General features: G+C 36.4%; 1 protein-coding gene across 1 annotated transcript; it reads left to right on the forward strand.

The window, feature by feature from the left end:
- The first annotated feature begins 11,979 nt into the window (after positions 1 to 11,979).
- LOC104884155 (putative elongation factor TypA-like SVR3, chloroplastic) lies at positions 11,980 to 25,585 on the forward strand. The gene is made up of 14 exons (XM_010668752.4): positions 11,980 to 12,330; positions 16,298 to 16,407; positions 16,650 to 16,853; positions 17,972 to 18,148; positions 18,592 to 18,744; positions 19,344 to 19,433; positions 20,132 to 20,266; positions 20,382 to 20,498; positions 20,946 to 21,097; positions 21,176 to 21,260; positions 23,172 to 23,266; positions 24,116 to 24,281; positions 24,448 to 24,643; positions 25,034 to 25,585. The coding sequence occupies exons 1-14, from the start codon at positions 12,078 to 12,080 to the stop codon at positions 25,165 to 25,167; spliced, it is 2,067 nt and encodes a 688-aa protein (XP_010667054.1). The 5' UTR covers positions 11,980 to 12,077; the 3' UTR covers positions 25,168 to 25,585.
- The last annotated feature ends 121 nt before the right edge of the window (positions 25,586 to 25,706 follow it).

Raw genomic sequence — 25,706 nt, forward strand, 5'->3', positions numbered from 1 at the left:
CTAAAAATCACATCTTTCATGATTAAAACTAAAAATAATAAATCTGAAATTTTTCTTTTATACATATATCCGAAAAATATATTTCATAATAAAATAATAACTCAAATCGAAATCATGCAAATAATAATAAAATAACAATAAAAATTAGAACTTTAATGGAATCTTAAAGGAGAAGTAAAGAAAACAACCAAAATAAGAGGAGGAAAGAGGGGCGCCGGACTGAACAGCAGCAAGGAACCAGCGGCAGCACTGTTTTCGGCTTCAAAAAGGTTTGTGACGTTTCTTGTTCAACAAGAAACGTTACTTAGCGAAGAAGAAACGATTTTTGAGAGAAAAGATGGAAGTCACGCTCAAGAGGAAGAAGAGAGAGAAAATGTCGAGTGGAAGAGAAGGCTCAAGATCACGTGCAAGTGAGGAGAGAGAAAATAAGTGTAGGGCAAAAATATTTGGGTTTTAGAATATTTAAATAGGCTAATCCTATTGGGCTTAGGAAAAGGAATTCAATAATTAAAACAATAGGCTAATCCTATTGGGCTTAGGAAAAGGAATTCAATAATTAAAACTTTGATGACTAACAAGATGGGCTTGTTAGGACTTTAGTCATCAAATTATCCTTTCCCTTTTTATTTCTTTTGGGCTTTCGATTCCATTAAGTTTCTTTTCAAATATACTTTTAATAATTAAACTCTTATTTAAAACACGCTTAATTAAAATATTACAAACTTTATTAAGCTTAGAAAAATATTTTTAGTTGACTTTTAAAATAGTCAACCCTTTTTAAAAGTCAAATCATTTTCCAAACTCATTTGGATTTAATATAATTACATAAATAACTTAATATATTTATGAAAATCCTTTAAAAATGTGGGGGATTACAATTCGCCTCCTCCATCATCTTTCGTCGACCGACGTCTGAGTTAGCTGTTCCACCGAGTTTCGTTCTTCATCGACGTTTAGCGGTGTCTGTTCGTTTGAAGTTTCATATTACTCTTCTTCATTTTTAGATTTTTGTTTTAGATCCTCACTTATTCTTGAAGGTTCCCTGTTTAATTTTCTTTTGTTGTTGTTTGCTCTACTCTTCTTCAATCAGTATTATAAAGTTTGGCCAAATTCGAAGATTCCCGACGAAGAAAGAACCAACTGCATTAGTAATGAGCATATGTAATTTTTATTTGTCTTCAATTTGTAAAAGTTTGGCAAGTTTCAAATTGGTGATGAATAAAGAACCAATTCTAGCGATTTCCAGAATCTAGGAGTGAAGATGTAATTTTTTTTTATCTTTTTCTGTAACTTTTGGATTTGATGTATTAATTTTTGTAACGGGTCAATGTAAATATGAATGAATATTATTTTACCATATGTTATTTTGTGAATTTTAATTGTGAGCAATTTCGTTTACTTCGATACTGTTGATTTTTGCTTGGTTTATCCTCCTTCAAATTCTTGAAATTGATTTAGATTTTAAATGGAATTATAAAATTAGTAGCATCTCTCAAAATTGAAGGGATGGCGCTGATTTTTTTCTTTATTTTGTCTCCTTTAATTACCTACCGATTAAAGCAGACGGTGGTTTTGCCGACTGTTCAACAGTCGTTATCATCGAATTACCGACAAACCTTTTACCGACTGAAGCAAAACGACCGCTTAGCAGTCGGTGATTATAATACCGACCGTATTTGGGAAATTACCGACCGTTTTAGACGGTAGTCAAAAATGCGGATTCTTGTAGTGTGTGTATGACTAAATGTACATTAACTTCACTAACATACATGCATAACTAAAAATCGTTATCTAATGGTCTTTGCATCATATCTCCAACAAACTTTGGTCTTGCGGACCCCAAATCCACATTTAAATGCATAGTCAGCATTGTATAATTTGTAAGTTTCTTCGTCATTAGCAACCTCTTTGTGTATCACTTCAGATATCTCATACTCAACGTATTCTATAGACACATAACAACATGATTGTAACCCAATTAATGTACATGAATGTCAACAGAGTGTACATGCAAGGTACGTGCATGTAAATGCAACTGTAGGTGGAGCTAATAATAAAAAAAAGGTACTGCAACCAACGCAAATAAGGATAAATCATAATGTACACTAATGGTCATTACTTTGATCAATGAAAATCCCCAAATGTACACTCGTATAGTATTGTACACCAAACCATATATATGCATTTGTACATTAAAAAAATTGTTTCAGCAAATAAATACCATAATTTCCTGGTCATTCATCTTCTCTTTCACCTCCATCACCTAAATCTCCCATTGCATTAGAAGAAATAACATTATCAATTGGAATTCCATCATTTCCACTTATATCCCCCATTTTATAAATTGAGTACATAAAACATGCAAAGTTTTAAAAATGCAAAATAGAAAATAAAATCAAATATCAAAATTTTGAAAATTTATAATAGAAATGAATGAAAATCAGGGAGAAATAAATGAAGAACAAAATAAATGAGAGAGAGAATTGAAATGGTTCTTGAAAAATAAATAAGAGAGAAAGATAGTGGATGATGAAAGGCGTGTCGCGTACCTAGTAAGAATTACCTAACTAGTCCTCCTAACTAATGTAGTCGGGCAAGTAAGGGTCGAATCCCAAGAGACTAACTGACTCAAAGTAGCTAAATTGACTCTAATTAATACTAAGCAAGTAATCAATATAAGTGATGATGAACTAATCTAAGTAACTAAAACAAATAAATTATCAAGAGTGAATCAAAGACTAAAGACATCTAGGTTTAAGTACCCCACTAACACGAATTAATGCCACAACAATCCCTTTTCCCTTAATTAACTAATAAATAACTCATAGGATAGACGCGCCCTAATAATACTAAGGATTTCTTTCGATCAATCAATAGCTTCCCTAACAATGCAATCATGCCTATTTTCATGGAGTCATGCAAATTAAGGACTTTAGACATAGCATCCTAACATCCTAATAAATTCCATCAACTACTTTCGTGATGATTTCCTTTATCTTAAATTAGGGTTCTAGATTCGATTAAGATTCAACTTTCGTTGCAAAAATAATCACATTCAAATATTACTATTTCTAGTCATAAATTGATAATTAAAACCAACCCTAAAATAAATGAATCATAAATTAATCAAAGTTTGGGAATTGGGAATTAAACAAGCATCAATTCATTTAGGGTTCAACCTAACCCTAGAATAAAAAACTACTCACACATGATGATTGAATAAACAAAATAAATATTAAAAGAAAGCATGATTAACAATAATAATAAATAGAATAGAGAAGAGAAAATAATACTTGAATTAATTGAAGAAATTGCAAACTTGAATGTCGAAACAAAAACTTGAGGAAAAAAATGGAGAATGGCATGATATCACGTGAAGCGTCCAAAAAGCCAAGTAAAACTCACGTTATCTCTCTCAAAGAATCTCCCTTTTCAAATTCTATCCAAAACCTATTTATATCTATCCAAATACAAGGAGTTTGACTAGGATTTGGACTCCTAAAACACTCTAAAACTAAGATTACGTAATATTGAAATTGGAGACCGCCATGGCCTTGCGGTAAGCTTGAAAGGACCGCCAAAGGGTGGCGGTTTATGCTGTTTTTTTGTTCTCTTGCTATCAAAAGTCCTTTTGTAGCTCCTTAGGCATGGTAATTAATGGTTACCAAAGCCATATCGCAATATATCTTCAAAATCATCGCAGGATAAAGCTATCAATCCATCTGAATGCTCCGCAATCATCCAAGCTTTCGTGCAAATCCCAATCAACTCCAATAAACGCCATAATCCTACAAAAACAAAACAAATACCTCCGAGAAGAGCAATAGCGAAAAGTAAAGAATAATAGCTCTAAGAGATTAAATATATGGGAAAAATATGGTGAACACACACAAATATATCACATAAAAATGAGTATATAAACGTGTTATCAGATGAGTTCTTGAAAAATAAATGAGAGAGAAAGAGAGTGGATGAGTGAGTGAGTGATGAGAGAGAAAGAGCTGACCCACTTTCAAAAATATTGCCAAAAGCCAACCAAATTTTTGGCTCCCATAAAACGACGTCATTTAGGGGAAGGTGTAGGATGTTCATCCTACTCCCTTCCCCAGGATCTAATTTGCGTGTTTTCTGCATTACCATTTTTTTTCAAGTTTACGACCTTAAAGTTTCTAACTCGCTAAGAATTAATACCTTAGCTCATTTCAGATGAAGAATCTGGCCCGACATATATTACCTTCGTGGCTCATATACATAAAAAAAAATGGTAGAGTGGCTTGTCATTATGAGAGTTTCTCGTGATCATAGTATTAGCATGGCTTTACATTTTTACATGATGTGCTCTTATATAATACATATGCTTGTGATGCATTGTTTGATGTGAGAAAGTCGAATACTCAAGTTTGAAGAAACAAGGATGAAAAGTAGCTATATTGTTCCATGTAATAATAAATAACTTGGTTTGTCAGTTTATGTACAATGAATAAATTATTGTTGTTTAAAGTATGATTATCATAATTATTTATGCATACTTGACTTAGTAGTATAAATATTAGAATGAACATATCTTCATGATAAACTAGTTATTAGGCCCACGCAATGCTCTTGGTAAGAAAAAAATTTATTTACTGATATTGTACGTAAAATGATAACACTAAATATCACTTGGTCTATTAGTTAAGACTTTAGTTTATGAATTTGAGATAATGGAATTAAAGTCTATACTACCCAATTTCTATTTTTTTTAGTGTATATAGATTAAATGAAGTAAAACACCCTTATTGAGAATGCCACGTGGCACTATTTCTTGTTTAGGAACGCCATTTTAATATATATAGATTGTTTATATAAGAAAAAATTTCCAAAAAAAATAAATGAAAGTCTATTAAACAAATAAAATAATATTTTTTTTAAAAAAAATTGATCTCCCAAGTGTTTCATAAAAGATTTTTCTACTTTTACTTTTATATGGTAAAGTTTTATTCTATTATCATACTATTTTTCCAGTTTTCCCTGATAAGTCATCGTAATCAATCAAGGATATCAATCTCCCCTTATGATCTTGTAATATCTCTCAGTTATAGTATTTCTTTATTTATATAATGTTTAGGTGTCAATCTTCCTGTAATTACGCTAGGTAATATTCTTTGATTAGTTAAGTTTGCTTTCCTTCTATTTTAGTGTAGTTGATGTACATTATATATTGGTTAGCTTGATTAAAAAAATATTCATCAAATGTTTTCACCATTTATATGGTATCAAGAGCTTAGATCATTTTTTCTCTCTTTTCAAATCATCCTTTCGTAATGGGCAGCAATGGCAACACCATACCCAACTCATACGAACCTTCTAAACCTTTTGTTCTCATCAACCTCTCCAATGTCATTAAGCTAACCCCGTTCAATTATCTCTCATGGAAATCCCAAATCCAAGCCATTCTTTTTGGCCATGATCTTCTCCACTTCGTCGACGGTACCCACTCCTGCCCACCCGAAACAATTACCACAAACTCTGGAACCACAACCAACCCAGCCTATCAAACTTGGCAACGCAAAGATAAGCTTATTTTCAGCAGTCTTCTCGGCACTCTCTCTCCCGCCATTGTTTCTCTTGTTTCTCATGCCACCACTACTCACGCTGTTTGGACCACCCTTTCTACTACCTATGCCAACCCTTCCCAAGGCCATATTCTCCAAATTAAAGACCGCTTCGACACTATCACAAAAGGTAATCAATCCATCATGGACTACATGCACTCCATCAAAGCATGTACCGATGAACTCTCCTTCATGGGTAAACTCATGGATAATGAAGACATCATCGCAAAAATTCTCAAAGGCCTTGACGAATCTTACAAACCCATTATTGATGTCGTCCGTGCTCGTGACTCTCCCATTACTTTTGAGGCTCTTCATGGAAAGCTTATCCAACATGAAATACTTCTCAAAAAAGAAGCTCAACCATCCTCCTTGCCTGCTAGTGTTCATGTTGCTACTCATCGTCAAAACCATGGCTATCCTCGCAGCACTAACACCTCTTTTATCGCCCCAAATAACACCAACACCAACCGCACCCCAAAACCCTTTCTAGGTAAGTGTCAATGGTGTCGCATTGTCGGTCATGTAGTCTCTCAATGCCCCACCTTTAAACAACTTTTCCCTCACATAGTTTTCCCAAATCCTCCCCGTACTACTCCTACTCCTCAAGCTAACGTCGCCACCCTTGCCACTCCCTCTTCATCTTCTTGGCTTATGGACAGTGGTGCTACGCACCATATCACCAATGATTTGTCCAACCTAGCTTTACATGCCCCTTATGACGGTTCCGACGATCTCATCATTAGCGATGGCTCCACTCTACCTATCTCTCATATTGGTTCTTTCTCTATCTCTACTTCTCATAAAAATTTTAAATTTTCCAATGTTTTATTTGTGCCATCCATCTCACGTAACATTCTATCGATTTCTCAATTTTGTATTGAAAATAATGCCCTTGTTGAATTCTTACCCACTTCTTTTGGTATTAAGGATCGCTCAACGGGTCTCACTCTCCTCCAAGGGCCAACTAAAGGAGGCATCTATGAATGGAAACCATCCCCTCCTCTTGTTCACTCCAATGTTGTTGCTCCTCATCATAATTGGCATCACCGTTTGGGTCATCCCTCTATCAACATTATCAAAACTCTATGTAGTCAAGTCCCTCTAAACATTTCTTTTCCTACTCATCATAATTGTAATTCTTGCAGTATTAATAAAAGTCATAAACCCCCCTTCTCCCAATCTTCTCTCAATTCTACCGCTCCCCTAGAATTAATTTTTTCGGATGTTTGGACTGCTCCTATTCTTTCCTATGATAATTTTAAATATTATGTCTTTTTCGTTGACCATTTTACTAAATATATTTGGTTCTATCCTCTCAAGCGAAAATCAGACACCTCTAACACTTTTCACCGCTTCCGCGCTCTAGTTGAAAAATTCTTTAATCGTCCTATTATTCAATTATTTTCCGACAATGGCGGAGAATATCTCAAACTTACCCCTAATCTCCTGAACAATGGTATCTCTCATCTCACTTCTCCGCCCCATACTCCCGAACATAATGGATATGCTGAAAGACGACATCGCCATATTGTTGAAATCGGCCTCACCCTTTTGTCTCATGCCAATCTTCCTCTTACTTTGTGGCCTCATGCCTTTACCACTGCTACATATCTTATTAATCGTCTCCCTACTCTTACTTTTCACAACTTATCCCCTTACCTAAAACTCTTTAATACTACTCCTAATTACACCAAACTTCGCAGTTTTGGTTGTCTTTGTTATCCGTGGTTACGACCCTACAACACCCACAAAATGCAACCTAAATCCACTCCTTGTATATTTGTTGGTTATTCCTCCACTCAAAGTGCCTATCATTGTCTCGATCCCAAAACTCACCGAATTTATACCTCTCGACATGTAAAATTTGTTGAGTCACAATTCCCTTATTCTACTCTATGCTCCTCACCTTCTGCTTTTGTCTTATCTCCTCAAGACTGGTGCACTCTTTCTTTACCTATTATTTGTGGCACTAATGCGGTCAACACTCCTAATAATAGTGCACCCCATGAAACCCATAATACCACAAATACTCCTCACGTCACTCCCTCACCCCTACCTAATCAAGATGAACCTACCTCCCCCCCCCACTTAATTCAACAGAAATCCCTCATATTCCTACCATGCATTCTACCCCACATTCGCATGATAACTCATCATCTCCCACCTTGACATCTTCTACACTCCCTGCATCACCCAACTCCCCATCACCCTCACTCTCACCACCCTCGCATCCGATCTACCCACACGCACCATCATAACTCGCCTCACCAACAACATAATCAAACCCAACCCCAAATACCTTAACCATGTCTCTATCTCTCCTCCCCACGCACCTACAACTGCTATTACAGCTCTCAAAGACCTCATATGGCGTGCCGCCATGCAACTTGAGTTTGATGCTCTCACCCGTAATAATACATGGCAACTTGTCCCTTCTCATGCCTCTTAAAATGTTATTGGGTGCAAATGGGTCTTTCGAATCAAATATAATTCGGATGGTACTGTTGAACGATGCAAAGCTCGACTAGTTGCCAAGGGCTTTCACCAACGCCCTGGCATTGACTATTCTGAGACTTTTAGCGCCGTCATACGACCTACCACAGTTCGTCTCATTTTATCCTTAGCCGTTTGTCGTGGTTGGTCTCTCCGTCAACTCGACATAAATAACGCTTTTCTTCAAGGAACTCTCACTGAGCATGTTTATATGTCCCAACCAACAGGCTTTATTGACAAAGAGCATCCTACCCATGTTTGTAAACTTAACAAAGCTATCTATGGCCTCAAACAAGCTCCACGAGCTTGGTATACCGAACTTAAAAATTTTCTACTCTCATCGGGTTTTCACAACTCCATTTCTGATCCTTCTCTCTTTTTATATCAACACGGCACTTCCATTCTCTATCTTTTAGTTTACGTCGATGACATTATCGTCACTGGTCCTTCTCACAGTCATCTCACTCACTTCATCAACACTCTAGCTGCTCACTTTTCTCTCAAAGACCTTGGTCCTCTCTCCTATTTTCTAGGTGTTGAAGTCGTGCCTAATACCCATGGATTATTTCTTAATCAAACTAAATAATACATTCATGACCTGCTAACCAAATATAACATGCATGACTCTAAACCTGTCTCCACTCCTTTAGCTCTCAACCCTCCCCTCACTTACTCCACAAGCTCTCCAATTTGTAACCATAAAGATTATCGAGCCATTCTTGGTAGTCTACAGTACCTATCCTTCACCCGTCCCGACGTCGCCTATGCTGTAAACAAATTATCCCAATATGTGCATTGTCCTTCCAATGATCATTGGCTTGCTCTCAAAAGGTTACTACGTTACTTGAATGGTACTTCTCACTATGGTCTTCAACTTCACCGCCAATCTCCATTACGTCTACATGCCTTCACGGATGCAGACTGGGCAGGTGACAAAGATAACTATATTTCTACTACTGGTTACCTAGTCTATCTTGGTCGCAACCCGGTTTCATGGAGCTCCAAGAAACAACGTGCTTTGGCCCGTTCCTCTACGGAAGCAGAATTTCGAGCTGTTGCTGATACAACCGCCAAGGTCATTTTGCTTCGTTCTTTACTCCTTGAGCTTAATATTACATTACCAAAGCAACCTGATATCTATTGTGACAATCTTGGTGCCACTCACTACTCTACTAATCCTGTTTTCCACTCTCGCATGAAGCATCTTGCATTGGCTTTTCATTTTGTTCGAGAACAGGTACAACTTGGCACCATTCGAGTTCAACATATATCCGGCGATGATCAGCCGGCAGATGCACTCACTAAACCATTACCCAAATCTCGTTTCTACGCATTACTTGCCAAGATTGGACTTTCCAAAAGGACGTCCATCTTGCGGGGGTGTGATAAGTCATCATAATCAATCAAAGATATCAATCTCCCCTTATGATCTTGTAATATCTCTCAGTTATAGTATCTCTTTATTTATATAATGTTTAGGTGTCAATCTTCCTGTAATTACGCTAGGTAATATTCTTTGATTAGTTAAGTTTGCTTTCCTTCTATTTTAGTGTAGTTGATGTACATTATATATTGGTTAGCTTGATTAATAAAATATTCATCAAATGTTTTCACCATTTATATTCCCAACTTGTTAGATCCACATATATAAAAGATGATAGATTTTGAAAGATAAAGTCTTGTTTGATAAGTTTTTATGCCCATTGTAGTGTAATGAAGTCAATTGACTTCGGATAAGAACGACTAAACTAAAGATCGATGATGATTATGCAAATGAATATGAAAGCAAATAAAAGCAAGGAAATAAAGGAGACTATGTCATCATATCAATAAGGAGATTACTCCTATTGTTAAAAGATACTATGTTCTCTTAATTGTTATAGTCATATCTCTAAACAAGGAAGAATTTGAGTCATGAAAAATCTGACTCTACATAATGTTCTCTTATAAAACTTTTAGATTTGAGCTTATACAAGAGAAAATCAAAAATCAGTGGCACTGAGTATGACACAACATTTATCGATGAATCTTTTATGTAATTTTCATAATATACTAAGCGTTGAGTTGGGTACATGAGTATGTATTTGATTCAACTTAGCAACACTTATATTAGAGGTCATTAAAGGGTGGGTTGGGCTTCGGGTTGGGTCGTCACAAAATAAATCAGCCCGGCATCAACCCACATGTCGAGCTAGGTCAAACATTGGGCCGTTTTGTGCCTAACACCCGTTGTTTTGGGCCAATTATACCAAACTTTTCGCACTAGTAAAAATTCAAACTAAAAAACTCATTTTTCAACTGCCCAAGTCCCAAAACACATCCTAAAAAATTTTAAATTAGGTTGGATTAAGCCCAGAAACCAGGCCTAAGAATTCTGCCCAAAACCCGGGCATTTTTCTAGCCAAGTCGACCTTGATCATCTCTAACTTATAGCTAAGTGTTGGGGAGCCTCTTGTATCTTGAGTGATATATAAGGAATTTAGTATTAATTAGTTGATTTAAGGGATGTGAATCTTAGAGTAGAAATTGAACCACGTTAGACCTCTTTTATATCTCCATTTTGTGTTTCAACTCTATCTCGTGATCTTTATTTCAGTTGAAATACAATTCATGTCAATTTTACAGTCATAACTTAAAGAGTTGTGATTTTTTTGGAAGTTATTTTTTTCAATCCATTTGATCTTTTTTATCTATTTATTAATATCCTACAATTTAGAAACTTGTTTAGGTTCAATCAAGTGTAAACATATAATGTGAAATTCATTTTTTAAAAACCAATAAAAGATAGTTGGTTTAATTCAATGTTGTTGTTTTTTTTTTTTTGACGGGAATTCAATGTTGTTTATTAGGTAAAGAAAATGTAATATCAAATATCACCTTTGTTTGAATGCAACATCTTGATCAATTTTTTCTTTAAAGTAAGAAGTTAGGTAAGCCTTTTTCATAATAGATTTTGAGTATTTGAGTCACTAAACTACTACCATAATACATTACTTCTTTTGTTTTTAAATAAATGCGTCATATTTTTGACTTTTTACATCATTTAGATACTAACTTTGACCATATTAACTTGCTAGTATGTAAAAATAAATGAATGTTATTAGGTTAATCGTAATGAACATTTTCAAATACTAATTTAAAATAAATTTTATAATACAAAAGTAAACATATTAATGGTCAAAGTTGTGCATTAATAAATATTTCTGATCAATATAATACAACTATTAAGAAAAACAACAAGGTGTTTGACAATTAGAGTTTTGGAGCAAAAAAAATTTTGGACCACTTTTTGAGTTTTGACTAGTCAAAAACTCTAAAAGAGGTGTTTGATAAATAGAGTTTTAGACAGAGTGTTGGAATGAACTCTCAAAATGAAAAAGCTCCTAATTTAGAGGATTAGGTACAAATATGCTTAATGACTTTTTTTGCCTCTAATAATACTACCACACTTGTATTAAAATGTCTATAAATGTCATTTTACTCAAACAAATAACAATAAACTTTTAACAATAAGTTAATTGTTACCAAACACATTTATAAAAAAAAAATTTGTCAAATTTGCCGAACAAAAAATTAAAACTCTAACAAAACTCTAAACTCTAACAGCTAACCTTTATTTGCCAAACAGGGCGGAAAGTTCATAAATGGAACATATTATAACAACGATGAAAAATGGCAAAACCCTCAATATGGCCCAACCTTATCATCATCCAACTATTTTTTCCTCAACAGTCAAACCCAAAAAAACATACTTCTTCACATTCCTGTGGCTATTAAGGCAACTGAAGCAGTGAAATGCCCAAATGCCACAAGTTCGATCCTCAGCCGCCAAAAATCAAAAAAAGAAGGATAACGCAAAAAAATGAAACGAACCATAAAACAACTCTTCTTCCTCATTTTAGTTTTCCTCCTTTCATTGCTCTCCACTCTATCATCTCTCCCCAAAACTTCAAGCACAGAGGAGAGAGAAAGAGGGAGCGCCAAAAAATGGAGTCTGCAATTACAATTTGTAATCACAATTCTCTTGCATTTTCTCTCTCCAGAAACCCTAACTCTTCGACGAAGAATTCTGCTAAGATTGCTTCGTTAGCTTCGAAATTGCCGAATCAATTGCTTAATTGCTCCGCCTTATCTTCGGCTTCTTTGACGAAGAAGTCGCAGGTTTCTCATGTTCAGCAACGTTCTTTTGGAGCATCTGTTCAATGTTCTGCTGCTGGAACTACTGCTGCTACTCCTTCTGGTAGCTCATTTCTTCATCAATTTCTTACTCTTAATTATGATGCTTTTTTTATTATAATTTGTTGTTATTTTAGAATATGATAAGGAGTTAGGTATTTGAATGTTTATGTGATGAATTAAAGTGATTCAGCTTGATGGTAGAATGGTGATTTTTGGTGGTTTTGAACTGATTAACTCGTGCCGAATGCGAAAGTTAGAGTGGAACAACTGATAGCAAACGGAGGGAGTTAAAAATTTAAAATGATGCATGACTTCCAAACTGTGACCCTGCTTTCTCTGTAATATTCGTTTGATGATGATGATTTTTCTTAATTGAAAGAAATTGTGTATAATTTCGTACTTTGACCATGACAAAAACAATAGGAAATGAGATTACGGCCTGATGAATCGAGTTTAGCTGTGATTTAGCTAGATAAACAATGTAGGGCTGGAATGCTGAGTTGCTGACTTTATATCTGAACTCAAAACGGAAAATATTGTGCATGAGTGAGTGCATGAACGCCTATTAAATCTTGATGTATATTACTCTCTGTGTTTCAAAATATAAGACATTCACGCTTTACAAAAATTTGCTTTGACCACAAATATCTCTCAAATACAATGAATAAAAATTATAAAAATTATACCGTTGGATTCGTCTTGAAAAATACTATAAGAATATTATTTTTTTAAATTTTCTATCAACATAAATTGAGAGTAATTAATGATCAAAGTTCGACCTCGAACATCGTGCGTGCCTTATATTGTGAAACGGAGGGAGTATGATGATATAGTGAACGGGAAAAAAATGTATTAAAATGTATGTATTGGTTCGAGTTCTAAGAAAGTTTGTATCCTCATACCTTTTTATATATTTAGGAAGAAAACATCATATGCACCTTTAGGCATAGTAATAATAACAGTAACTTTAACTTTCTTAGAACTCTAAACAATAAAGTAGGTTTTAATAGGGAAGAGGAAGTAACATAATAGGTGGTCAGAAATACAAAGCAATGCCTATTTATTTGTTTTTTTTTTAGGGAAACCCATGAAAGGGGATCATATTATATCTTCCAAAGCAATATAAATGACATCCTTCGAGATATCTACCCACAAACGCTTGCAATCTCCAAGGGTTCGAGATGAGCTAACATATGAGCAACCTTATTATACAACATTAGAAAAGAACTAACAAAGTCTAGAACATCATCAATTATTAAATCAAAATCACTAGCACCCCCTTTCTTGCTTCTTAAAGCTTGGATAGCCAAGAGACTATCGCTTTCAAGTTCCACTTGTGCATATCTTAGCTCCAAAGCCATCTTCAACCCATAGAAAATTGCCTTCACCTCCGCAACTCAGGTCTCGCACACCTCATGAAACTGGAATGAATCTCACCCATGTTGTCCCGACACACAACACCAATACCACACCCCAAAGAACCCACCAAGCCCGCATCAACATTTACCTTAATCCAAAGGGAGCAGGTTTTGCCCACAAAGTGGGGTAGGTTGAGAGCACGGAGCTCGATGCTGCAGGTGTTGGGCGAGACTCCAAAGCCTCGCTGCTTATCTTCATCGCATAACCAAGTGTATCACCAGGTTCACTCCTCTCATTTGCTATCAAGACACGACATCTAGAACCCCATATCGCCCATGCTGTTGTGAGGAACACACAAAACTCCTCCTCCTCCATCTTCTCAAAGCATCTGCCCCACCAATCTCTAGAGATGGCCAATAGTGCGGGCCAATCCAGCTCGGCCCGCCTCTTGGGCCGCGTGGGCTGAACGCGTGAAAAGCCTAAAATTGGTGGATGGATCGTGGGCTAGATTTTTTGAACCCAGTACACGAAAGTGTGCTATTAAAACCGCTCATCCCGATCCACGAAACCGGTCCAGCCCAGCCCATGAACTGGACCTGTTTATTTTAATCAAATTGTATATATTTTAATCAAATTGCATATATTATAATTCAATCAAATTCAAAAATTATGAAATTATTCATTAATATCAATAATTGTATATATTTTAATTAATTTTAAAGGTTTTATTTAACGATAATAAATGATTGTATAACTTTGAAATAAAAATTCTCATGCAAGCCCGCCAACCCGCTAGGCCCACGAACCGCCAGAACCGTTTCACGAACCGTGAAAACGGGTAACAAACTGGTGTGGGCCAAGATTTTTCAACTTGTGCACCAGCCTAACCAAACCGTGAATTTTACAGTCCGGTCCTGGACCGTGAAATCTCAGCCCGTCCTGAGCCAAAGCGGGTTGTTCCAGGGTTGCTAATGTCAACCCTAATCTAATCCATCTCAGTAAAGTAAAAAACTTATATGGACCTAGTCTACACTAAATTTGTATGGACCTAATGCTAGTAGATGTGATTTATGGAAAAGAAAGGTCACTCTATATTAAAAATATAAATGTAATAGAGGAGTAGATATAAATTGTAAAGGGTGACTATGTGAGAAAAAAGGCTACTATGTCATAAAGTGAAAATTTCGTTATGATAAACTAATATAAGAAAGGGTGATTGTATGCCAAAAAAAACAATTGTCTCTATGTTCAATAATTATAGATTAGTATAACTTAAGATTTTAAAAGGTAACTATATCAAAAAAAGGGTGACTATGTCATATGGGTGGCTTTGGTCACACAAGACTAGATTAAATGGGTTATCATGTTAACCTAATTACTTCATGTGTTGAAAATCCTAATTATACCCCGTTATTTCGGGTTAGGTTCGAGTTGGTAAGCTTTTCCCACCTCTAGGTGGTATGGATCCAATAAGTTGCTAAAATCTAATATCATCAAAGACATTTAAATTGGAAGACAACTACTGGAAGTTAAGTGCTACTAGGCCTTAGGTCTAAGGAAATATATAATTTGAAGAATGTCTTTTATGACTTTGACCTGGACTTGTCAAACAGGTTCGATTTGTTAAATCTGGGTTTGAGTTGAATAGGGGTTGTATTCTACAGGTTGAATGTCTGTGTTTGGAGTTGGGTTAGGGTCATAATACGGGTTAGTAACATCTTTTTATCAAGTATTCATTTTCATGTTGTCATAATACATGAGTATTATTCGTTTGTGTAACTGTTGTTTCATGCTTAGTATGATATAGCAATCATAATTGTAAGATGTATATGACTCAAACCAATAAAAATGGTAAAAATTAGATCGATAATGGTTCTATAAACGATGTTCAACAATAATAAATCAAAGATGTTGAAGTTACTAGGAAAGTGAACAGTTATTTCATGTATATATTAATATGATACATCTTATAGTTTATCAGCTATATTTTTTAGAATACTACATTCTATATTTAGAAGAGATTATTCTTCTAAAATTTATTCAGAATATCGGGTCAATTGGGTCTGGCGGGTTCAACCCTAAACCCTAGAATTTATAGGCTCATCGGGTGTCGATAATTTTGGTTGTGAAATCTTGTTCAAAACCTAAATAATCGGATCGGGTCAAATTTCGATCAGAATAATTTGACTCGGTGTGTTTCATTGATGCTAAAAGGCATGTTATTGCTATGAGTGGCTATATAAGTTTCCTTATATCTTTATTTTCACTTGTAGTGCTTTTACTTTAACTATTCATCCCTTTTATTGAAGTCGTCCTTCTCGACAATCTTTTAAAACCAACCTCTCCACTAGTCTTGATTGGTCAGACATAGAGGTAACTGGTAAGGATCCATATAATTTGAACCAACATGATCCATACTGCTATTATTCATGTTTTTTGTGACAAAAAATGAGGTGTGAAAAGCAATGTTAATATATGTGCACTGAACTGTAGATCTCGACTTTGAGTTTTGGTCAATATATATGCCACTCTGTAAATTTGACGAAACATTTTTTTAGTTTGGTTATGCTTTTGCAGTAATGGTTACGTGCTTCATTCTTAATTTGCTTGTTTTCGTGGCGAATGTTGGTATATGAGTTCCCAGTGCTTGTTGTCTGATGCTTTTCCAGAGAAAAAGGGCCAGCTGATGAGGAGAAATGACATAAGGAACATAGCTATTGTTGCTCATGTAGATCACGGGAAAACAACTCTCGTTGATGCTATGCTGAAGCAAGCAAAGGTCGGACTGAAACTAAGCAACAAGCTCTCTTTGTGACAATTTAGCTTTATCTCACACTAGAGTTGCTTTATTTCCTTTTCATTGTGGTGCTATGCAAAAAGTATGCCAGGTTTGGGAAGCCATTTTATACTGTGGTATCTTTTGGTCGCCTGTTACAGTAGTCTTGAACTGTATATTATCTGTTCTAATCTCTAGCAGGAAATACAAAATTTCTCATGCACTCTGCTGATCACCCTTTTCAGGTGTTCCGTGACAACCAGCAAGTACAAGAGAGGATTATGGACTCTAATGATCTCGAACGCGAAAGAGGAATCACCATTCTTAGCAAGAACACATCAATTGCGTATAAAGATACAAAAATTAACATCATAGATACTCCAGGGCATTCTGACTTCGGAGGTGAAGTGGAACGCATACTGAATATGGTTGAAGGTGTTCTTTTAGTGGTAAAACTCATGTGCCTCTTTTATAATGTCTTGCATTTGACCACTTTTCGATGTACTTATTACTATTTGTGGCACCTAATTTGCTGACCTCACCTGTCCTCTGTGAACCAAAGTCTAGAATGTGCAAACTGGAATGCTGTATGTAATACTATTGTATGCTTGTGAACAAGATAGATAGAACCACGTAGCTGTTGTATTCCATGTAACAAAGCGTAAAATGTTCCGGGCTACACCAATTCGTTCCTTTGTGTCACTGGAATGAGCAATCCTGTGAGATTAATGCTTGCATTGCATTTATACTTCATCTCTTTCGAGGTCGTCCTGTTTAAAGTTTGCGTAGCACATCTAAGTATCTGAAAAATTTTAAGTTATGAAACATATCTAAGAACACCTATTGCTTTTTGTTTGATCTATAGGCTCTGCGAGGTGTTTAGTGTAATGATTAAGACACAGGATTGAGAAAAATTCATTGGCCGGAAAAGGATTTATGTTGATGCTTTAGCTCCATTGACCAAGTATTAGATCTTGTTTTTAATCTCTTGAATACATTGATATCTTACAGATCAAAAATGTAGGTGGAAGTTTCATATTGGGGGGGGGGGGGGGGGGGTTGCGGCGTCCCACCATATTGTATTACAACATCTATGTTTTTGGAGTGTTCTAGCTTATCTGTAATCGTAGTCAATTGTCTATAAGAAACAGGATATTTTTCCTTATAGGAGTAAAGCTGTGTAATTTTTCTTATCTAAGAATAAAGCCTTGGTACACATAACCTCTCATGTGTTGCACTAAGCATGAGCCTTGTGAGAGGCAGTGGGGTACTATGGCATTATGGTTTTGTTTATATGACACTGCTTAATGATTTTGGAAGTGCAAGTCAGCAGTTCTTACTCCTTTGCAATGAGTTTTAGCAGTCCTTAGCAATCAGTATCTTTAATTTCTCCCACCATCTTGATCTCTCAATGTTTTGATATGATTTAGAAATGTGGTCCTATTTTCTCAATGGATATGCTGACATACTGTTCACTTTCATCCTAGAATTCGTAGTGTAAGATTATGTAGTTCTGCTTCTGGATTTATTCTACTTATTACTGATGCACTTTTCACTAATTGTTTAGGTGGATTCAGTTGAGGGTCCTATGCCACAAACGAGATTTGTCCTAAAGAAGGCATTAGAATTCGGACATGCTGTTGTGGTTGTGGTTAATAAAATAGATAGACCATCTGCTCGTCCTGATTTCGTCATCAATTCTACTTTTGAGCTCTTCATTGAATTAAATGCAACAGATGAACAGGTAGCTCTCTTACATATTTGGCACCCTTCAGTTCATATCTGATTATTAAGCCTGTAGCTTCTTGTAGAACTGTCTGCAATTTTTATTCACAATTGAGTAGCACGCAATCAGATTAGAATAAGGGTCAAATGAAAGCAACCTCTTTATTATTGCAGGGAGAAGGCTGTGTATATTTAACCCTCCTCCCTACCTAGAAAGGGGAATGATGTTTTTGTTGTATGCGGTTTTTGTAAATTGGTCTTACTATAGTTTGATAGTGTTGCTCCTGCCTTAAAGGTTGCAATTTTTTTTCAGTAGTCATGATCACATTCATGACTAAAGGTGGATGAACTGGATTCAAGTACCAATCTTTGTACATAAAGTCTGCATTTAACAACTGTTCAGTTTTATCATGTATTTTCTTGTGATTTATCTGATGTTGTTTTCCTTCTGTTTTTATTCAGTGTGATTTTCAAGTAGTATATGCAAGTGGTATCAAAGGAAAGGCCGGACTCTCTCCTGACAAATTAGCCGATGATCTTGGACCCCTTTTTGAGTCTGTAATCAGATGCATTCCTGGGCCACGTATTGAAAAAGATGGTGCCTTACAAATGCTTGTTAGTGGTTGTTCCTTAAATCTGTTTTAGCCTTTCTTTTCATATTGGTCTTTGATGTTTCTCCACTTTCTCCAGGCCCTTGATTTTGTATTCTTTCAGTATCCTATGCTTGGAAATGTCCATGACATTGCTACTCGTCATGGCAGAATTGCACTGCATCAATAAAAAGAAGTGGTAGAAATGATTTATACATAAGCTTGATCTCATTGAATATATACAGTAGCATAAATGAATAATAAACGTAAGAGCTAGGCACATGCAGATTTAGAGTATTATTTTAACTTTGATGAGAGGCTTAACTAGCTGATGACCTGACTGATACATTTCAATATTTCATCATCAGTGTTGTTCCTGTTACTATAATTTAATTACTGATGACAGAAGCCCAAAGTCAAACAGTCAACATGCAGTAGATTTAGAGTATTATTCTTTCAGCTTGTAGAATGTTGTATACAGTGGGTAGTAATTTTGTTTAACCCGCATTCCTTCCTTCAGTTTCTTAGGCATTCTTTTTTTTTTTTTTTTTTTTTTGTCTCTCTATGTTTCAATTTGTTCAGTTTCATCTACCGTAACAACATTTTTTGTCCTGTCACGAGTAGGTTACAAACATAGAGTATGATGAACATAAAGGGAGGATAGCGATTGGGCGCTTGCATGCTGGTGCTCTTGAAAAGGGGAAGGATGTCAAGGTAAGTTGGCACAATTTGGTATCTTTTTTTATCTTATAGAAAAATTCTGTAATGCTCATTTTGGCGGCTACTGTAGTGTCTAAGTGATTGGGGTTCTACTGTAGCTTATTTACTTTTGTTTGGTTGTTGTTGGCGTTTGCACTGCATAGTCTACCTAAAAGTTCCCCTTTTCTGGGGGCTTTAATGAAATATTAACAAACCCAAAAGGATACTGCCAGTGGTTCAGAAGCCATCGCCAGTTTCCTCCAGATTTAATTCAGTCTGGACAATATGGAGTTCTGTGAGCAGATTTAACTGATGGTTTCTGCTGATAAAGTTCCGATTTCAAAATCCAGAACAGATGGATGACCATATTGAGCTGCTTAAGCAGAATCTTGTGCATCAGTCATCCCTAGGATGTGATGTCTACCCAATAACTATGAGTGTTTGACTTCGGACTTCTGATTCTAAGAGCCTTTCTATTGTCAGCTTATATGGGTCCATAGTACTTACGAGCCTTGCAGAATGCTTGTTTGATTATGTTTTTTCAAGTCAAACTGTGCTTTTTTGTTCCTTCCTGCACCTTCCTAGGTCACAGTTCACTAATAGTTTTAGAGTTCTGTTATTTACTTAAGTTTGAAGCTCTCCAATTGTGTTTTAGCATTGATTTGGGGAAAGGATGGCAGCGGAGAATATTTTCTAATTCTTATTGTTTTCAGGTATGCACATCAGATGATGCATGCAGATATGCGAGGGTTAGTGAGCTTTTTGTATATGAGCAGTTCCATAGAGCTCCTGTGGCGTCTGTAGAAGCAGGAGACATATGTGCTGTTTGTGGAATTGGAGACATTCAGGTGAGATTTTTGTTTGTTGTTCTGAAATTCACTTTTATGAGACTTGTAGTTAGCTGAATGGAGCTCCTCCTTGTTATAGTTTTATCTTGATCAAAGTTTTTCTTGTTTTCCTTAGATTGGAGAGACAATTGCTGATAAAGTTTTTGGGAAACCATTACCTGCAATAAAGGTTGAGGAGCCTACTGTCAAGATGGCGTTCTCAATTAATACGTCTCCATTTGTTGGCCGTGAGGTATGTATCGTGACTTTGGTGCACAGAAAATGCTGCTTGAATTTGTGGAGCAAAACATTGGTTATACAGTAGATCACTAGATTTTTATACTTCCTCCGTTTCATTTTACTCGCTACACTTCTCAATTCACGAACTCCTAGGCAATTTTCGGAGAAGAGAGAGGTAGAGAGTAAAAAGAAAAGGGACCCATGTGAGAGGAGAGAGATAGAGAGAGTTTATTGCCCAAAAAGGAAGTGTAGCAAGTAATGTGAAACTTCCCACAATGGAAAGTGTAGCGAGTATTATGAAATGGAGGAAGTAATTACAAAAATTAATAACTTTTGTGTCGCATTCTGTGCTGACTGGAATGAAATTTCATGTGCCTCTCCTGCTCTCATACTGAACTAAATTATATTTACTGAACTTTCTTACATGGTTACACCATTGAAGTATTTTTTTATCCTTTAGGGAAAATATGTAACTAGTAGAAACCTCAGGGATCGGCTATATCGCGAGCTTGAGAGAAACTTGGCAATGAAAGTTGAAGACGGGGAAACTTCTGATACTTTCATTGTTAGTGGACGAGGAACGTTGCACATCACAATATTGATAGAAAATATGTAAGACGCTCATCTTTTATTCCGTCTTTCTATATATACTTGCGTTCTTGCTCAACTTTGATATTGTCTGTGTCATAGGAGAAGAGAAGGATACGAGTTCATGGTTGGTCCTCCCAAAGTCATTAGCAAAAAGGTGGATGACAAGCTATATGAACCTTTTGAGGTAATTATTCAACCGCCTGCTCCTGTCTTTTCCTTTTCTCTTCCTCCCTTTCTCTCTTCTGGCCGCTAGTGAGAAGTATGCAAAAAGTATTTGTTGGGTATATGAATTTAGGAAATAAAGGATCGAATTGGAGGAACGCATGAAGTATGATTTTTCTCGTAAGCAGGAATTAGCGGGGGAATAGGTTTAGGGGATCCAAGAAAGGGTAAGGTTAAAAAAGGTTTTGATTCCCTTTCACGTTAAGTCATTTTCTTTACCCCATCCTTTCCTCCAAAGTCCTCTTTTAATCCATTCCCTACTCCCCTAAGTTTTCAGGCACCCTTTCTCTCCTCTACTCTATGGTCACTTGGACCTATTATTGATTGCCACGGTGACCATCGCACCACTGTCTGACCCACCTTCCAACCACCAATGCTGCCCAGTAGCCCATTAGCCACCTCAGAAACCACCACCAACGTCGCCCCATAGCCCACCTACCACATCGAAATCCACCACCAACCACAAAAGCCACCCACCATCAACCCCAAAACCCAATCAAAGCCCACGAAAAATCAGCCACTAACTCGAAAACCTATCCACCACCCACGAAAAACTAGCCACCATCCCGGAAAACCCATCCACCACCCATGGTACTTACTCACCACCCCTGAAATACCATCCACCACCAACGAAAAACAAGAGTGGGAATGGGGAAATACTTCTTATCATTAAAAATGGCTTTAGATGGTCGAATGCAACCTCTGAGACCTCAAATTCGACCAAGAGACAGGCGGTGGTGAAGGCAGTGGAAAGGCGAGGGTCGGTGGTGGAGGAAGTGGAAAGGTGAGGGTCCGCAGCCGTGGAGGAAGAAAAGGGGGCAGCAGCACATCAAGAGAGTATTGGTGGAGCAATGGTGAGAGGAGCAAGAGAGGTTGAATGCTATATACCAACCAAACAACCTTTTTCATCAAAGGGTTCTAGTTTCCTTTCCCCCTCTACCCCTTTCTTTGTTCCGTTCCCTTTATCCCGTTCATACCAAACGCCCCCTAAGAATAATAGATGACGATATATGAGTATGTACTCGTGTGCCTTGGTAAGCTCATTCTCGGACTTTTCAACATTCTGTTTTGCTTTAGTTTCTTACAAAATGTGAATCCTGTATGAGTGAAAATCATCCACTTGTATAAATTATATAGCCACATTGTGGCCATTCTTTGATTGAATCAAAGTGCAGGATACTTGGATGATACTGATCTCTCAGAATCCCAGGCATCATGCACTTTTAGATCAAAATGGGATATGTACATTCAAGTTTTAGCCACATTTTGAAAATTTCAGGCTCTAAATTTAGCATATACTCTCTCCGGTCTTTATTAGTTTACCCCTATTTCTTTTTGGGATGTCCCTTATTAGTTTACCCCTTTCTTTTGTTTCTATTTTTGGAATGGGGCCATTAACTTTTCATCACACATACATTCAACTTTAATATAAAATACTAGTTTCTCTTTCTTTCTATGACCCACAACATTATTTCTCCTGAAACTCTGTGCAAAAGAAAGGGGTAAACTAATAAAGACCGGAGGGAGTATGTAAAAGTATGCCTGAAGAAACCATATATTCATTTGTCAAGGTGCCAAGTCTCTGATTGTAAACTATGAACTCCTGTTGTGGTTGTTGGTAAAGGGTTGCCAAAGAAATGACTGCATCAGATACTATAAGTTTAAAAAAAAAGATTGCGTTTGAATTTGCCATGCTTTTTTTTCTATTACTTTTTTTCTATTACATGTTAGTGAGCATATTAGTCTTGGATATATCTTGAGGAGGAATATGCATAGTGGCTACTTCGATCAAGCTGAAGAAGTGGATGACTTAATCATGCTACATGTCGCCTGTTTTATATCGTATGTAAAATCATTGTCATACATCTTGCAGATTGCAACAGTAGAGGTGCCAGAAGAGCATATGGGTGCCGTTGTTGAACTTCTGGGTAAAAGACGTGGACAGATGTTTAATATGGAGAATGTCGGGTATGTGATAGCTTCTGTGATGCTTTCCTGACATTATCTTCCCTTATGTTGTTGCCTTGTTGGTTGTTGCTACTATCATGTCCATGGACCATATCACATAATTTCTTGATATTTTTCGTGTTTCGGGATATTTCACACTCCTGTATGTTAGGAGTTAATAAAATCTTTGACATGTATCTGTGGATATGTCCTGAACCAATCACTGAAGAACAGAGAGGATCCGGACCCTTGTGGATTTGGTGAAATTGGATAACTAAAATTAGTAATATTCATGTATTATTGTTAAATATCTATGACAGCAACTTTTGGACTACAACCAGTGATTTTTGGGTCTTCAGATGTACGAATATGTGCTCTATCTCCTATCTCCTATCCCTTATCCTAGAGAAGCAGATTAGAGTTAAACGAAAAAGAAGAGGGTATATTTTTTTCCCCAAACGGCCTCGTAGCTCAGAATAGCATGCTATTTAGCAATGGAGAACTGAATACAATGTATCGACGTTGTGTTAAAATAGCTGTAGGCTTCTCTGCTGCCTCTGATCACTGTCTGTAATGTTATTACTTTTACTTTTGATTCCTAATTGTGAGATTATCTTGGACGACTTGGAGTTTGGACAATTCCGTTGGTGTAGCTATCTGTTTTTATGCAAAAGTTATGCTCTTGCTAGATGACTCTTCAATATTACCAAACGTGTTTTACATGAACAAATTTTGCCAAAAGTTTGAAGTGTCACGACTTAATTAAGTTTTAGCTGCTGTCAACTTTGTTAAATTGTTCATATTTGCTACCAAAGCTACTTCCAATAGTTTGTTTGATGCTGGTCATCTTCTCATCTCATTTTACCCCAGGTCTGAAAACACAACAGTTGTCAGATACAAAATACCGACCCGTGGTCTTCTGGGATTGCGAAATGCAATTTTAACTGCTTCTAGAGGTACTGCAATCCTGAACACAATATTTGATGGTTATGAACCTTGGGCTGGTGAGATCAGTACTCGTGATCAGGGTTCACTGGTAAGATTTGACTCTTGGTTCCTTGGTTACTGTATAGATGCCTTAGATATTGGCTACTCTTTTTCCGTCAAAATTTTAAATGAATTATTGAACAGCATAACCATGTTTTAATTCCAACATATGTTCATCCAGTTTGATCAACCATCTCTAAATTATGATGAGCCAGGTTGCATTTGAGGATGGTACTTCAACATCTTATGCCCTTGCTAGTTCACAAGAGAGAGGCAAGATGTTCATTGCACCCGGAGCAGACGTTTACAAAGGTCAGATAGTTGGCATTCATCAGAGACCTGGTGACCTATCACTGAATGTGTGCAAGAAGAAGGCTGCAACAAACGTTCGCTCAAACAAAGAACAGACAGGTAAAGTCGTGGAGATTGCTTTCATTTTCTGCTTTTACCTTGTGCATAAAAATGATCTTTAGATTCCTCAGTTCAGTGGACATTACTTTACCAATATTCATTAGCAAAATCGAGCTCATTCTTTGATAGCATAAATTTCTGTCAAGGCATGTGATTCAGTTGATCCTTGTTGCATCATCACATCTCTGTTAATGCTCACTTATGTCAGCAAAAGTAACTACCCAAAAACAAAAATTGTCATATAAGTAATTCACATATCACTTTTCTGATTAACATCACCAGAACACATAAATATCACACTTTTGTGGAGTTCAGACTTTTCATGTTATTTGGGGTGACTAATAGTTGTGGAATCTGATTCTGACTTGACCCCTTTCCATTTATATACAGTGGTTCTAGATACACCACAAGATTACAGTCTTGACGACTGTATTGAGTACATTCAGGAGGATGAACTTGTGGAGGTAACCCCGGCAAGTATCCGAATGTGTAAGAACCTGAAGATGGCAAAGAAAGGTAGGTGAAAGGAAGTGTCATCCGCACCTCAAAGCTGAGGACATACACCACACCACATCAATGTCACAGATGAAGATGAGGTTTTGGTTCAAAAATCTGATTTTCGAGTTTGAGGTCAACATTGTATTTATAATTTATATGATGCAAATATATTGTTAAAATCCGAGGGGGAATCAGAAACTTATCATATAAGAAGTTAACAATACGGATATACATATTGTTTCTTGCCAATTGACAGGCAAAATGAAATTAGCAGCATCATAGGTGCGGCCTATAGAACAAGAACAACCGTGCTCGTGATTTTTTGGGTGTAGTTTTATATGATTACAAATTTTTCATATTTGTATTATTGCGGTTGCAAACAGTGAATTTTTTGTTGTAATTAAATCTTCTATTAGTCAATTTCTATTGGTTTGATGCACGTCAGTTTATCTGTTGAACTATATTATCTGATTTTACAAGTATAATAAAAAATGTCATTGACAATGCACTTTTCCCCCTCATCAATCAGTGCTATCACCATGAGTGTACGGGGATAGGTGTGGGA

This window comes from Beta vulgaris, chromosome 3, assembly GCF_026745355.1.
Source record: "Beta vulgaris subsp. vulgaris cultivar EL10 chromosome 3, EL10.2, whole genome shotgun sequence".
In the NCBI taxonomy this organism is placed as follows: domain Eukaryota; kingdom Viridiplantae; phylum Streptophyta; class Magnoliopsida; order Caryophyllales; family Amaranthaceae; genus Beta; species Beta vulgaris.

Excerpts from the sequence above, each read along its gene's own strand:
- LOC104884155 (XM_010668752.4), top strand. The coding sequence starts at position 12,078 with ATGGAGTCTGCAATTACAATTTGTAATCACAATTCTCTTGCATTTTCT. Across the intron at positions 16,408-16,649 it reads CTATGCTGAAGCAAGCAAAG|GTGTTCCGTGACAACCAGCA; the intron begins GTCGGACTGAAA and ends CACCCTTTTCAG. Across the intron at positions 20,267-20,381 it reads GTGGAATTGGAGACATTCAG|ATTGGAGAGACAATTGCTGA; the intron begins GTGAGATTTTTG and ends TGTTTTCCTTAG.